We start from the raw sequence: 16,413 nt of genomic DNA, 5'->3' as shown, positions 1-16,413 counted from the left end.
TTTTCAAAATGTTTGTTTAAAAAGCATTTTCACAGTGTTTTTTATATGTACCGAGATTCTACCTAAGAGGGGCTCTGGACAGAGGAAAACGCACATCCTCAAGCAGGTTCTGAAACCTTGCTATTTGAAAAAACTTTCTTGGTCAGAAACTGCACTGGGGGTCAGGGATTTAAAGTTAGAGGTCTAATGGTAGAATACACAGAAGTCATTCAAAGTTTCTCCAGTGAGTTGTAAAGCTTTTACACAAAATCTTTACAGAAAAATCTACTGGTTTATACCCAACTGTACAGAAATCGTTCAAGGCACTATATTAAGACTGATAGTTTTCTATTCAATCTAAAGTTAGATCAAAATTCTGTTGAACCCTTATCAGTAATGTCTGATAAGTTTATCACCACAAATATAGAGAACTAAGTTGAATGTTTCCAAATACTTTTCACTGAAAACTCTAAAAGTAGCGGTAACCTATAGAATGAAGAGAGCTGCTTCAATTCTTCTTCTAGTTTTCAAATACATTTAAGCCTATTTGACATCAGAGGTTTTGCCAGTCATTACAGTGTTGAGATTTCTTGAGATGAAGCGTGAGAAAAGCTTTTTGCTGATGAAAAGGGAGGAACTTAAAGGGGCTCTTCATAAATTACATATTACTGTTGTGGGATCATACATCAGTGGCTGAGTCACTACATTTTAAGTGCCAATCAGGAAGCAACATGGAAGGATTAAGGTACTTATATAACTCTCATGATTTTCTATGCCAGGAACTGCCAGCTGCTGCATGTTCAGCTGTTCTGAGAGGGAAGGAGGAGGGGCAATGAACCATGTTGTTTACAGTGGAAGAGTTTAAAAGGGTCATAGGCAAGAGTTGCCTTGACTTGTGGGACTTCTAATATGTCATTCTGCTGAGAAACAGAAAAAGAGCTTTCATATTTTAAACTTATTAATCTTTTTCTGGAATAGGTACGTTAAGGAAGTAATGGGGGTATAGATTTTGTTCTATGTGTATCTTTCATTTTACAAAAAGCAAGTGAATAGAACTTGAAAATAATCTCAGAAGATGTTACATATTTTACAATTTGCCCTCTGAAACCTTAATATGCTCATTCTGCAATACTGTTTGGTAAACATGTAATTTAATTGGCGCTGATCCAGCATATTATGTAGACCATATTTCCAAGACAGCCTTGCTGTGCAAGGATAATTTCAAGGTTTTGACATGAGAGTGGCAGTTCCTGAAAACTCAGATTTGAGGAGGCACATAGTAATACTGGCATTGTGGTGTGTGTGTGTGTGTATAATCTGAGCAGATTCTAATAAAAACATGATGTGCCATTTCTGAGCAAAATAGATCAAAACAGAAGAAACCACTCATACATCCAGGTCCTAAGCATTTTTTTTAAGACTCAGTACAAGCTTGAAGCACAGTCCCCATTCCCCACACATAGTACTATCCCATCTCATACATGCAATGCATGAGTCATGAAAGAAAATGTTCTAATTTCATTCTAAATTTACTTTTTCTACATTTTTAAAATTACGTGGGACTTTTCTGTCATCAGAGCTCAAGCATGGTATCTGCCCCATCTCTGGGTCCTGGCACAATGCATCCTTCTCAGCCATCCACTTAGGTTGAGCATTGGAAACATCTAGCTACAAAAGCAACATATAGTAGAACGTTGGAATTCTATTCACACACAGCTCAGTTTATACCCTCTCCAGTATGTCATCTACTTCTGTAGAATGGGCGTACATTACCATTCACTTGCTTTCTGAACATCAGGCACAGCAGAAGAGACTTCAGATACTAGATAACCATCATATGCAGTCTCAGAAAGAAAAGCTGCTGCTAGCCTATATCAACTTAAGCTTAGCAGCTACAGCTATCTTTTTGAGTAAGCCATTTGTCATTTGCTTCAACAGCAACACCTTGTTTTACTATGGTATAATCAGTTATTGCTTTGGAAAACATTTTTAAGAAAGAAAAAGAGAAAAAGACATCTGCTAAACAGAACAGGTTGATGTGGGATAGCAATACTTTTCGTTTGAGAAACCCTATGGTATGCCATTCGTTGATGTTCCTCATCCCTACTTTCTGTTCAGGTGCTGTTAGATGGTAATCCTGATTCCTTTTTAGGATTTAAAACTAGCAGAGGGCAACCGTCACCAATGCTGAACTAAACCTGAAAAAAAGGCAACAAATAGGGAAGAGTACAATATTAAAAGCTGAGCTGAAAGTTCTGTATAGAATGCTTTATCTTGAGGTTTGTCAGGGCAGGGACAAAAGGCATATAAAAAACAAGGCTATTTGGGGAGAAATGAATATTTTCAAAGTGTTTTGTTGGGGGCTTACCATTGGTGGAATCTGAGACAGACTTTTTTTTTTTAAAAAAAAATCCTGCTAGAAACAGGAAGCTACATTACGCTGAATCAGACTACAGATCTCCCTTACTCAGTATTGTCTACTAGGGCTGTGCAACTGCTTCATCAGAATCCTGAGGTGACTGTGTTCAGACCCAAGTGGGGCCTGCTTAAAGTGATCCAAAATAAATACCCCCCCACCAAAGCTCTTTGGAGATTGTTTTTTGTTTTTTTAAAGTCAGCCCATCTCTAAAACGATAGAAAAAAATATGAACAACATAATTTAAGTGCCAGGATGGGGGAGAGGAAGGAAGGAAAGGAACTGGATTTTGATCATTGGGAGTTAGAATCTCACCCAACACACTCCAATCACAGTGCTTGGAGGGATGGATATAGCGTACTGGTAAGGTAATGGCTCGCCTCTCCAAAAGGGTATGGAAGAATATGATGCTAATAACCAATACCAAGATGATGGTCTACTTACCAAGCTTGCATGATGGGCACGCTGCTTTAAGGTAGTGATACGTAGGCAACTTTAAAAATCTAGGAATGTTTTAGACGTTATTAACTAGGAAGGCTAAACCTTTACAGATTAAAACAAAAGAAAGATTAGGGGAAATTAAGAAGAATGTTATAATAAATTTGATTTTAAAAGTTGTGTTAAATATTTAAAGATGTACTAAAATCTGACCCCATTGCAATAGCCTGAGATATACATAATGCAAGTTCCACTCTCCAGCATAATGACTCTACAAAGTGAAGCAAGAGATGTAATTCAATTCAGAGAATTAATTAAAAATATTAAGTTTCTTCCCTTTGAGGAGCCAATAAAAATGAAATGGAAGTACATAAGCCACCATACTACACAGATGTAGATAATTATTTATATTCTTACTGGTTGAGGAGAAACCACCGGCAGCAGGATAGCTAATTTTTTTTATTAAAATAACTCCTCCTCTAATACTCACCAGGTTAGTGGACTTGGCTGTAGTAGTGGAAGTGCCCTGCGAACTTGCACCTCTTAAAAAGGACTGGGGAGGGGGACCAGGCAACCCGTATTTTAGAAATCTCTGGATTCCATAATATTCCCACCGTGGATTCAAAGGTGCCATTTTCGTAACAGCCCTACCCAGTGGGTTTAGAGAGGCAAATCTGCTTTGATTAGCGGGTGAGGTGTGCGGTGTGGGCGCACCGACAGCAAACGGGAATACCGTGATTGCTGCTGGAATGCTCTCTATGGGTCGCCTCCGCTCTGGAGAACCCCAAGTTCCCCCATATATATCTCCCCTCCCTTTCCCAGCTCCCCTTCTCCCAATGGGCAATCCTGGCCTGCCTCGTCACTCCCGTCGCAATGTGGGGGGGGGGAGAGAGGAAGCGGGCGGCCCAGCTTCCTCCTTCGAAATGTTGTTTTCCTACTTCTATTTCCCCACCCTGACGGGACTACACCGCGGTCTCACCCCACCACCTCACCCTCCCAGCTCCTCCCTTTTCCACTCCCTCACTCCCTAACGCTATTCCTGCGTGAGGCTGGGTGAGCGCGCGCCACAGCCACGGCGCGCGCGCGGAGCTCCTCGTCTCCCCCCCCCCCCTTTTCGGGCAGCCGTTATCGATCGAGTCGCGCGCGCGTATGTATATGTGTGCGCGCGCGACACCGCAGTGGAGCGCGAGACGAGCTCCTGTTACAGTTGCTGCCGCTATTTGGGCGGGCTGGACAGCTGAGGGAGGGCAGCAGAATCCCTCAACGCAGCGGGAACCGGAGCAAGGGCACGCGACCGGGAGCCAGATAGGGGAGGGAGGGGGGAGACCCACATAGTCTGCCAGCCATTCAGAAGCGGAGAACTCTTGTCTCCTCAGCAACGGGCCTGGGTGGCCAAGACTGCGTCTCCCCTTATTTCGCGCCCTGCTGGTCGTTAAGATCTCCCTCACTCTTCACTCTTCTCTCTCCCCGCTTCACCAAACTAGAATTTGGGCAGAGGGTGGGGGGGAAGAGTCTTTCTTCCTCTGCGCCCCCCTCCTCCCTCTATTTTTCTTCCACACTCCACCCAGAAATGATCTGCTGAAAATAGGAGGAGGTGATTTTCCCCCTCCCAACCACTGCTCCTGCTGCTCCTTTTTCTGCTGAGTTCTCGTGAAGCCTTCAGGAATATCCCTAAATCGCTCAGTCTGACAGGCGAGCAGGGAAATTATTTTTTTGTGGAGAGGGTCCATTTTTGGGTGGGGAGGCGGGGATAACTTACACCGCGTTTTGGGGGTGGTCTCGTGTGAAGGTTCTCTGATGATTCCCGACCATGGGGAAGGACCAGGAACTGCTGGAAGCTGCTCGCACTGGGAATGTGGCTTTGGTGGAAAAACTCTTGGCTGGCAGGAAAGGAGGGCTCCTGGGCAGTGGATCTGGACCTATTCCTTTATCCAACTTGCTGAGGTAGGGATATGGTTTCCCAGCAGGTACTGGGGATAGTAACCTCCTCCTCCTCCTCCCCTTCATCATCATCATCATCACCACAACCATCGCCACCCTCATTCTTGCTGTATTATAGTAACTATAAAATATGTCTTTCTTCTGAGTATGTACAGCTGAGGGAGAGGTGTGTGTCCTATATGAGTTTAAAAGCAACTGGCCATGATGTTATTGACATACAGTAGTAACATTTGCATTTATTTCCTTCAGTGAATCGGTAGGAACTTGCATTGGCTTCATTACTTGTACCGGGGCAGAACTTTGGAATATATTGGACAACTTGATGTGTACATGCACATTATTTCTCTCAAGTTTTCTTTTTTCATCTGGATAATAAAAAATTAGTTCATTTGGTAATTAAAGGCATACTTGCATATTTGTAACTATATAGCAAATAGCCTTCCTCCATTGCCTTATGCTTATTGCCCTCATTTGCAACAGAAATTAGCCATGTGTCTCATTAATAGGACTATACTGTTAAGAAATTTGAACTTCCTGGTGAGAGGTCAGCTACAAGCAATAGGTGCAAAATGTATGCAGTCAGTGATTAACATTTTCAGAACTATATGAGACTAGGTTGTTATGCATTTCCAGGTGGAAGGGGCCAACTTCTAATCCTGAAAGAGCTTATACAATGTGTGGGATAGCATTTAATGTAAAGCATGAATGGTACAGTATCAGTACAGTATCTGCAGGTGAGAAGAACATATTTTTTTTAAAAGGTATTTGACTTTAGTGAAATAAAAGAAGGTCTGCAGCACACAGTTCTCTGTTACGGCAGACACAAGTGCAGCAAGGGAAAATGAATTGGCATGCTATTGACCTAAAACTTGAACTAATCATTAAATGTGTTCCACTGCAAGAACAGAAGCAGGCCTGAAGTAATGAAAATTGTTTCAGTGACAAGCAAAAAAAGGTCATGTAGTTTCCAGGATTCTCCATAGTAACACGTTTAATATTTTGTCAGGCTTCCACATTATCTTTTTGCAAATGTAGTTGTTTTAAAGGTTATTAATTTTCACCCACTTATTTCCTATTTTTATATTTTGCAATGGTTCAATAAGAACAACATTTTGTTAGTGTATTGGTTGGCATAGTGAATATATAGTATTGTTTTTAGTAGTATAATTATATCTTGGGCCAAAAAGGAAATGTCAGTTAATTTGATGAATTTTAATGTAAGCATCATTAATTAAACATGATTTACAAAACAACAACAACCCTACACATACCAGAAATTAACTTTGATGCAATTAACCTCCACCTCTACTGTAATCAGTCTGTACAGTTCTTAAATGTTTACTTTCTTTGGATTCCTTTTAATAGAGCAGTATATTCCTATATACATCTCTTTGAGAGAATCTGATGGCTCATTTTTAAAAATAGGGAATAGATTGAAGAGATGCATTTGTAATGTGGCTTGAAGACTACAATGGTGTGTATTATAGAAAACTGTTGATTACTAAAAGTAGAAAGTTACATTAAGTGCTATTTGGCACTATTTTTAATAGAAAGCATATTAGTTTTGTAACACATTACAGTTGCATATTGGTGCACTTTCCTTCTCACTTAGCCCTGCTTTTGGAACCTTTTTAAAACAAGACAATCCATATATGACATGTGTCATTCAGGTTACTCAACAAAGCTAAATTTAAGGCCCTATCTTCAACAAGTACAAAATGTACATATTTATCAGTAAGGCTGGAAAAAATATTTCTTATTTTTAAAAGTCAGTTAACATCCAGGGTTGTAGTCTACTAAGTTATAGAGCAGGCTCACTGAAATCAATTTGTCCATTGATTTCATTAGGTCTACCCCGACTTAATTAGATGCAGCACTAAACATTTGCGCGGCAGTGTAGAAAACAGATAAAGGCACCACCATCACATCAAGTACCTCTTGAGCTTCTTTTGATAACTTTGTTGATAACATAATAAATGATCAGATACAAAAATATACATCCTATTGCCCTGATACTGCATTAAATTGATGTTGGATTTAATGGTTTCTTATGTTCCTAGACTTAACAGTATCACTGACATCATAGTCACTTATCTTGTCTGTTTTTCAAGATCAAATGCTGGTGGAAATTGTGAATCCACTCACAGATGTAGTTTTCTCTGTACAATTCCAGTATTAATTAAAACTTCACTTGTGAAAACTGATGGACTCTCAAACTGGAATGCTTACTACAGTGAGATGAACAAAGTTTGCAGCTGTGTGTTTGGATATTGGCATATACAAGTGGGAATGTTGTGGTATCATGACCCATTAGGAGAAGGGTCATTCACAGTAACCCTGAACTTGTGTGATCCTGTACATATATAGCTTGGAAGTGAAACAGGCCATTCAGAAATAAGCCAGCAGCTTTTGCATTCTAAGGTGGAATCTAGGTATACAAAATTAGTTTAGTTTGTATCTTAATAATTGTCAAATATACCTACAAGCTTGTTGGGGCAGAGGTGGATTTAAGGGAGAGTGATTGGTTTGCCTGCACTGAGCCCTGAGCTGAGAAGGCGCTGCAGCAATAACTTAGACCATCCAAGTATCTCTATTTTCCAGGGATGTCCCTGATTTAGAGAAGCCATCCCAGTTTCTGATTTGATCCCAAAATGTCCTGCTTTTCCTTAGGACGTCCCTATTTTCATTGGTTAAATGTTAGAGGGTATGGAGTTATTCGACTCGTGAGCTGTCTGAAAGCAATCCTGTATAGGGAAGTTTTGCTTAATGTTTAATGTTTTATTATGTTTTTATATATATTGGAAGCTGCCCAGCGGTGGCTGAGGCAGCCCAGTAAGATGTGTGGAATGAGATGTCCCTATTTTAATCGGAGAAATGTTGGAGGGTATGGAATAGAAGGCAAGAGGCCAGGTTGAAATTACCAGGGCCTTGCAATCTAGAAGGCATCCTAGGGCCTGACTATCTTGCATTTGTTTTATGTAATTTCTAATAAAATAAATATTTCATATTTAGTGCACACCCAATTCTAAATAACCAGCTTACAAATTTGTGCTGTAAACATTTGCGACTCTATATGAACATTTGCTTCTGTGGTTTGACAGTATGACAGTGTAGTCTCATCTTATTACACGAAGTCACATTTGTATGTTTTTTTTAAGTGAACACTGCAAATACAACAAAGTTGTTGTGTGATACACATTGTGTTGTGTTACACATACAAGTAACATTTAAAGTACTGTATAGTTAGTTGAGCAATTATTATATGAGTGCTTATTGATACTAGTCATTAGGATCTTAACATTCTCAATAGGTACACATATTATATTTATTATTAAACTAAAAATGAGACCACACATTTATTTTAAATCCCATGTAAATATTTTTAGCTGGCTTGCCATTGCTGGAGGGCACAATTTTTTCCCCCAGTGGGGCTCGAACCTGCTTTCAGTGGCCCTGGGAAGAGAAAGGTATATAAAAAAGAGAAAGGGAGAGTGGCAGAAAGAGGAGGTCTCACCTTGTGATATTTTTAATCCCTATCATTGCAGTACTGAATTTTCAAATATGAAAAAGGGATATAGCTATAGCTAGGTTAGCTGTACACCTTTAAACTTTACAAGTTTGGATTAATGGGAAACCTGTGTTGTTGTTGTTGCCCACACCTCCCAGTTGGAGAAGTCTTGATGTTTGCTCTACACTTCTTTGAGAGTTCAAGAATACAGCAAACCACTGATGTTTTAAAGCAGACTGTGGAAGTGGAGCAATGAACTGTCAAGTGAGTCATCAGCCCAGCCTGTGTATCTGACTTTCTATTTGGTCATCAGGTTGCAATTATAGCATTAGTTAGAAAGTTGTTTTATTAGCTAGGGAAGTGTAGTATTAGGGAGGGAAGTGATACATAAAATCATTATATCTTTTTAAATGTAAGTGGGATTTCTTAGTGGTTTCTGTATTCTGGTTCTACCACTATCAGTGATGATTCAGAATCATAGGGGACTATTCCTCCGTCCTTGCTGGATTGTTTTCAAAACATCATGCTTGGGATCAGTTTAAATACTTCCAGCGAAATGGCCTTCCTTTTCTTTTGTGGGCATATTCGGAACAAGGCCATCTCCAGGTTTGGGAGGTTTTTTTTGACAACATATCCTCACTGGGTCCAATTGCTTGCTGAACTCCCCACAATTTGCTCATGACAGCAAATTTGTGTCCAGCCTGGAGGTGCCAGGTGCCTCAGATTGACTGCAGTAATATACAATGTGAAGATGCTACAACTCCAGTTTCTCACCTTCTCCTCATTCTGTGCTAGGTTGTAAAAGCTACACAAGCTTAACAGAGAGGCTTGCCAATGATGTGTCTTTCAAACCATGGAGAGTTTGTTTCTTTTTCTTTTTTTAAAAAGAGCTCTGCAGAAAAGGAGGAGAAGAAAATCAATTTTTTGTATCGCTGCTCAATTATGAAGTCCATTCCTTTCCTGGGAAGAATGAGCTCAAGATTCATGTCATTTATGAGCAACCCAATGCCCTGGGGATAGCTAGGACTGACTCTGATTCTTCATGTGAGGAAATGACCTGTGCTGATGAGGAATTTTGAAGCTAGCAAGAATCTAGCTAATTCAGTAAGAAGGCAGCATGTTTCTGATTCAAGAAGACTTCGGGGGAGAGCAGTGGTATCCCATTTGCAGAAGGAAGCTAATCAATAGGAAAGGACAGAAGAGAAATTATTATCTTTCATCTGCAAATGAGATACCATTGCTCTCCACTGAAGTCCTCTTGAATCAAGAGACATGCTTCCTTCTTACTGAATCGTTTGCTTGATTCATCCATTCATTTGCTACTGAAGGGGCAAAGATCAAACCATCCATATATTCTCCACCCATTGGGCAGAGGTTGTGGGTATGTCTAAAGTGCAATGAGCTCCTGGCTCTCTGGGAACAAGCTTGTTCCCTTGAGGAAAAGGTGGTATACCTGGAAAAGGGAAGAGAAAGAAATAGTGGTAGATGCAGCTTTCAGGGGCGTTGTAGCTGTTTCCTACTGCCACAATGACAGCTGATACGCTGTCAGGGAAAATGAGGGTCTCAAATAAGGAAAGTGAGGAAGAGGGAAACATTTCCTTAGAAGGGAAATGAGGGGGACATCTATCCTCTTCTGCTGAGAATACTTCTCCAGTGGGTGGAAGGATTGTGGTAGTAGGCGATTTGATCCTTAGATATATAGTTGGGTGTGCAGTGGACTTACAGACCGCAGGGTGAATTGACTGCCTGGTGCTAAGGTTGAGGATGTCACCTGCCACCTAGATAGCCTGGTAGATGAGGAGGAGACAGTGGTTGTGTGCTTGTGGGCACCAACATCATCAGGAAATGCAGTCACGAGGTCCTGGAAGTCAAATTTAGGTTGTTAGGTAGGATGCTGAAAGCCAGGGCCTCCAAATGCTACTGGTCCCATGGAGGGTCAGCCAGCTAGGCACAGCTTTGTGGTCTCAATGCTTGGGTGAGACAATGGCTTTGGGAGGAGGAATTGGTTAAGTTGCAGGAAGCAAAGAGTAGGAAGGGTTTGCCCCAGGGACAGGTATTGGAACTTGTACTTTTTAACTTGTTCATAAACAATATTGAATTAGGAGTAACTTGATGATGATACTAAATTGTTTAATGTGTGTGTGGGGGAGATTGTGAAGAGCTCCAAAAGGACCTCTTCAATCTGAGTGAATGGGTTGTAAAATGGCAAATGTATTTCACTGTAAAAAGTGTAAACTAAGTGATGAATGGGACGCGGGTGGCGCTGTGGGTGAGCCTAGGGCTTGCTGATCAGAAGGTCGGCGGTTCGAATCCCCGCAACAGGGTGAGCTCCCGTTGCTCAGTCCCTGCTCTTGCCAACCTAGCAGTTCAAAAGCACGTCAAAGTGCAAAGTATAGATAAATAGGTACCGCTCCGGCGGGAAGGTAAACAGCATTTCCATGCGCTGCTCTGGTTCGCCAGAAGCGGCTTAGTCATGCTGGCCACATGACCCGGAAGCTGTATGCCAGCTCCTTCGGCCAATAAAGCGAGATGAGCACCGCAACCCCAGAGTTGGCCACGACAGAGACCAGCCTTGTACATACACCTGATTAGATACTAGCCTACAAGTCCCCATAAGTTACTAGCCCATAAAGGCTGAATGAGATAGATGAATTTCTATAGTAGGCAAAGTGGAGGAAGCTCTCTTCTCTTCCATGTGCAACTGTGTGTGTGTGTATTGTAAAGACTGGCACACTGTCTCTTGGATATCTTATATATTTGATTAAAGGATATCTGGCCCAGATATCTGGCCCAGTCAGCAATATAAAAAGTTTGATTAATAAATTGCACACAATTTCAACATTTGTATTATAAGCTGTGAAAGCTGCCCTCAGACAGGTTGCTATTACAGTCATGGTCATTGCAGCCAAGATCTATGAAGACACTTACATGTAGTAATTAAAGGCATAATAGCAATTAGACTTTTGAATAGGCATGTCTTTGCATTACACCTTGGAGCGATGTATGCAGTAATTATAAGCAGTTTGAAGTGCTGTTTATTCAGATGGATGCTGATTATTTCTGTGTAAATAAGATAATTTAACAATGAGTTTTTCTGAAGATACTAGTAGTTTGTTTTAATATGAAATATGAACTTAACGTCAGATATACGCTGGTAGCAAACAATTCTTGGCTGTTATGCCTATATATGTTGTTTTAAGAGCATCTTAACTTTAGGCCAAAATGAATTTGAAGAAAATTTTGAACATAAGCTCATGGTAAAACAGATTCTGATTGTTTCCATGTGGTGATTACAGTAGTGTTTTATTCGAGGGTTACGCAAAAACACATATACTTGAATCAGCCCCTTGGAACTGCCAGATTCATGAGTCTACATACACACGAAGGGCATTAGCATCTAGTTGGTGGTTATCTATAACCTCTGGGTCCAGGTCTATTAATAAGAAGGCTCTTTTTGGCCTACTCAAGAGAGTAGGTCAAGAGAGCCTAAGTAGTTGGACAGACCTCTGTCCCTATATGTCCTCAAGCTGCAATAACTGGATCTCAAAAAAATCAACCTGACAGTGCTCTACACCAGGCATAGGCAAACTCGGCCCTCTAGATTTTTGGGACTACATTATTTATCTCGGTCCTGGAGGTGCTCTTGAACACGATTAGAGGGGACAGGTTGGTGGAAGGGATACAGGTCGGAGCGAAACAATACAAACTTAAAGCGTTTGCAGATGACTTAGTTCTGACATTACAGGAGCCAGAATCTAGTACGAAAAGAGTACTACAACTAATCCAAGATTTTGGTCGGGTGGCGGGATTTAAACTAAATAAGCAAAAAACCAAGGTGTTGGGAAAAAACTTGACAGATATTGAGTCGGAACGGTTTCAGAGAGAGACAGAGTTAACTGTGGTTAAGAAAGTTAAATACCTAGGGGTAAACATAACAGCAAAGAATTTGAGTCTGTTTAAAGATAATTATGAAAAATGTTGGTCTGAAATTAAGAGAGACTTGGATAGCTGGTCAAAATTGAAACTTTCATTGTTAGGTCGAATAGCTGCTATTAAGATGAATGTATTGCCAAAAATGTTATTTTTGTTTCAGACATTGCAGATTGTAGATAAAACGGAGTGCTTCCGGAAGTGGCAGAAAGATATCTCCAAATTTGTCTGGCAGGGCAAAAAGCCCAGAATTAAGTTTAAGATATTAACGGACGCAAAAGAAAGAGGGGGCTTTGCCCTGCCAGACTTAAAGTTGTATTATGAAGCCGCAGCTTTCTGCTGGCTAAAAGACTGGCTACTTCTGGAGGACACGGATGTGCTGGATTTGGAAGGTTTTAACAATGCATTTGGATGGCATGCATATTTATGGTACGACAAGGTTAAGATCAACAAGGTCTTTAAGAACCATATTGTCAGAAAAGCAATATTTAATGTCTGGACAAGATACAAAGACTTATTAGAAAACAAAACACCGAGGTGGCTGTCACCTTTGGAGGCTAAGGCCCGAAAAAGACCCAATATGGAGGCCAATTGGCCAAAATATTGGGAAATACTAGAAAGGGATGGAGACAATTGGAAACTGCAGAGTTTAGAGAAAATGAAAGATAAAGTGCGAGACTGGTTACACTATGCTCAGCTTAAGGAAGTGTTTAAGATGGATAAAAAGTTAGGATTCCAGGTGGAGAAATCGAAACTGGAGACAGAACTGTTAGAACCTAAGACCAAGGTACTTTCAAAAATGTATAACTTGCTGCTGAAATGGAACACACAAGACGAATTGGTTAAATCGGCTATGATAAAGTGGGCCCAGGATATTGGGCACAACATTATGTTTGAGGACTGGGAAAGGTTATGGACCACCGGGCTGAACTTCACAGCATGTAATGCTCTGAAGGAAAATGTAATGAAAATGATATATAGATGGTACATGACCCCAGTGAAACTGGCTAAAATATATCATTCGTCTGATAACAAATGTTGGAAATGTAAGGAAAATGAAGGAACATTCTTTCACCTCTGGTGGACCTGCCCTAAAGTGAAGGCCTTTTGGGAAATGATATACAATGAGTTAAAAAAGGTATTTAAGTATACCTTCACTAAGAAACCAGAGGCCTTCCTTCTGGGCATGGTCGGCCAGAACGTGTTAAAGAAGGACAGAACATTTTTTATGTACGCTACAACGGCGGCAAGGATACTTATTGCTAAGAGCTGGAAAACCCAAGATCTACCAACACTGGAAGAATGGCAGATGCAGCTGATGGACTATATGCAACTGGCTGAGATGACTGGCAGAATCCGCGACCTGGGAGAGGAGAGGGTTGAAGAAGACTGGAAGAAATTTAAGATTTATTTACAAAAGTACTGTAATTTGGTTGAAGCCTAACAAGGAAGCCAGAGCAGAAATAACTGTCTACCATTAAATTATAATTTTTTATTTGAGTTTAACCTAAATATTGTACTTAAGAGTATAAACAAGATGATAATTTGCTTGGAAAAATTCGTTTTTAATGATGAAAGTGGAAGCGGGAGACGTGAGGGAGTCCGCAATAGAATGAAAGGATGTTATGAAACCTATTCTGTTTGTTAAATATGTATCTGTAAAAAATCTTAATAAAAATTTTTATAAAAAAAAAATAAAAAATTTTTTTATAGATTTTTGGGACTACAACTCCCATCATCCCTAGCTAACAGGACCAGTGGTCAGGGATGATGGGAGTTGTAGTCCCAAAACATCTGGAGGGCCGAGTTTGCCTATGCCTGTGCTACACACTTCTCCAAAATCTACATTAATGTGTTGTCAGTGTCAGCACAGATGTGATAGCTGTGTGGGATTGTCTTTCCTCATACAAACTGACCCAGACCCTGCAATCATCATCTGTGGCTGTTCTTCATGTGCCTCCTCTATGAGAGGTCCCCAGAGGGTGGCAACACAAGAATGGTCCTTTTCTGTGGTAGCTCCCTGTTTGTAGAATGCTCACCCCATGGTGGCTCACCTGGCGCCTTCATTACATATATTTAGGTGTCAGGTGAAAACTTTTCTCTATAACAAGGCCTTAGGTTGATTAACTTTCTAAGGCCTTTAAAATGTGTTTGTGTGAGGGGAGTTATTGTTTAGTTTTTGTGTTCTCATTTTGTATTTTTATGTTGTGAATCACCCTGTGATCTTTGGGTGAAGGGTGATATACAAATTTATTTTTAAAAAAAATGAAATAAAACATGAGCCAGTTTCATAGGGCCCCATCCTTTGGTTTAAAAATCTCTTTTAACTTTGGGGTTAAGGCAAGAGTGTTTTCTTATTCTATTTATGTTTGTCTTGCTTTAATGGTGTTACGTTTTATTTTCTATTTTCTATTGTCTTTATATTCATTGATTGTAGGCCACTCAGATAACTTTATATTTTGTGACAACATATAAATATTGTAAGTACCATATTTTTCGCTCTATAAGACGCACCAGACCACAAGACGCACATAGTTTTTGGAGGAGGAAAACAAGAAAAAATATATTCTGAATCTCAGAAGCCAGAACAGCAAGAGGGATCGCTGTGCAGCGAAAGCAGCAATCCCTCTTGCTGTTCTGGCTTCTGGGATAGCTGCGCAGCCTGCGTTCGCTCCATAAGACGCACACACATTTCCCCTTACTTTTTAGGAGGGAAAAAGTGAGTCTTATAGAGCAAAAAATACAGTAAATAAAATTAGTTGATGCTAAGGGCCATAGTCCTATCAAATTTGCACTTTCCTACACAAAATCTGGAAATTACATAACTGGATTTTTAAATTATTAACCACTTGCAATGTACTGAGATCCAACCCATGTAATCGCTACAGAGACAGGAACAGAGAGTGAGAGCAGCCTTCCTGCCGTTAAATAAGGAGTTGGCTCTGTGTCACATGCAGCAGGTAGTGTCCTGCTGCTGAGACTGCTTGGCTGAATAGAACCTCTCTTGATTACTCCAAGTCCGCTCACCCCTTTTGGTGCGGCGGCATTGCAGGACGGCCGAGGTTCCACAGGAGCCCCAACAATGGAGCCATGGCTTCAGTGGGTATTTCCTGGAAGGCACCAGATGCACAAACCCCTGTCACCTATCAGGAGCCAGATCCTAGCCTGCACCCTGCTTTGGAGAATGGGGATGCAGGCTGGGATCTGCAATGTGCCAGGGGGCGGAGCTGACGGAGCAGGTAGGCTTCTCTCAGGTCCACCCCCTGGCCATTTAAGCAATCTGCACCTAGGGCACTACCTGATTGTTCTTTCATCTGGTTTCCTTGCCTACCCACCCTTGGTTTAGGCTGATAGTCAAGGACCTTGCTGTGGCTATGGTGGTTGCTGTTCTTTATGAGGCAGGGTAGGAATTTGTCCACTGGCCATATTGGCTCTGACTTGGTGGTTTTGCTTACCTCATAGCAATCATCACAACTGAGGTGGGGCATTGGGGCAATCTGTTGTTTTGGATGGAGGGGAGGTTGTAGTATCTGCCTGCCCTTCCAGACACTCGGGTTTCCTGTTAAAGGGATCTTGGGGGGAGTGGTCATGTCCACATGCCCAGGCAGGACCAGGACCAAAGGCACTCCCCCAGACGGCAGTCCCTGCAGGGGTCACCCTGTTTAATGTAAGTCTTAGGAACCCCTGCCTGGATTGACCTATGTGTCATTTCCGGTGGGCAGGCTGGAAGTATTTTGATTGCCCCATGCCCAAGACAAACCTCTTTCATCTGTATTCAATAAAACTGTGGTCTGTTTTCATCCAAACAAGTCTTACTGATCTCTTATTTATCTGGATTGGGGATTGGGGAGCACAGCGCCTTGGCCTGCAAATGGGCCTATCAGGCAACTAATGGGTATTTGGGATCCAAGCAAAAAATATTAATATTTCTTGACAACTGAGAATCTTGCTCCCCTTGTAAATGACACCTTTTATTAATGGGAAGAGTAGTTTTGAGGCAGAGAAAGTTGGAGAGCTAGAGTTTGGATCTGTGAGTTTAAACTAGATTGGAAGTTATTTGGAGAACTGTAGGGGTCCACACATGTTTGTAGTCGGATTAATTGATTGTATGAACTACTCACATTTTTTAGTTTTCTGAGTGTGTGGTCTTCAATACATTTATTATTTAATTTTATTTGCATTCTTAAAAGGCTGATGACTG

The 16,413-nt window shown here is 41.0% G+C and overlaps 1 protein-coding gene and 1 long non-coding RNA gene across 6 annotated transcripts in view; one reads left to right on the top strand and one right to left on the bottom strand.

Annotated features, from left to right (window-relative positions):
• Positions 1 to 1,657: 1,657 nt before the first annotated feature.
• On the bottom strand, positions 1,658 to 3,535 carry LOC309379112. The gene is made up of 2 exons (XR_014172368.1): positions 3,324 to 3,535; positions 1,658 to 2,177 (listed from the first exon to the last, which is right to left on the bottom strand). It is a non-coding gene; the product is annotated as an uncharacterized lncRNA (long non-coding RNA).
• A 742-nt stretch (positions 3,536 to 4,277) lies between these two features.
• ANKS1B (ankyrin repeat and sterile alpha motif domain containing 1B) overlaps positions 4,278 to 16,413 on the top strand; it is a 343,850-nt gene continuing 331,714 nt past the window's right edge. For all 5 annotated transcript variants that reach the window (XM_081927920.1, XM_081927926.1, XM_081927925.1 and 2 more), the window contains exon 1: positions 4,278 to 4,777. In XM_081927920.1, coding sequence (XP_081784046.1) covers positions 4,644 to 4,777 — 134 coding nt within the window. In that variant the 5' untranslated portion in view covers positions 4,278 to 4,643. The remainder of the gene's footprint in view (positions 4,778 to 16,413) is intronic.

Source organism: Podarcis melisellensis, assembly GCF_964234715.1.
Source record: "Podarcis melisellensis genome assembly, chromosome: 10".
NCBI lineage: Eukaryota > Metazoa > Chordata > Lepidosauria > Squamata > Lacertidae > Podarcis > Podarcis melisellensis.
Note: the sequence above shows the minus strand (reverse complement) of the source record. Positions and strands in the feature narration are given on the sequence as shown.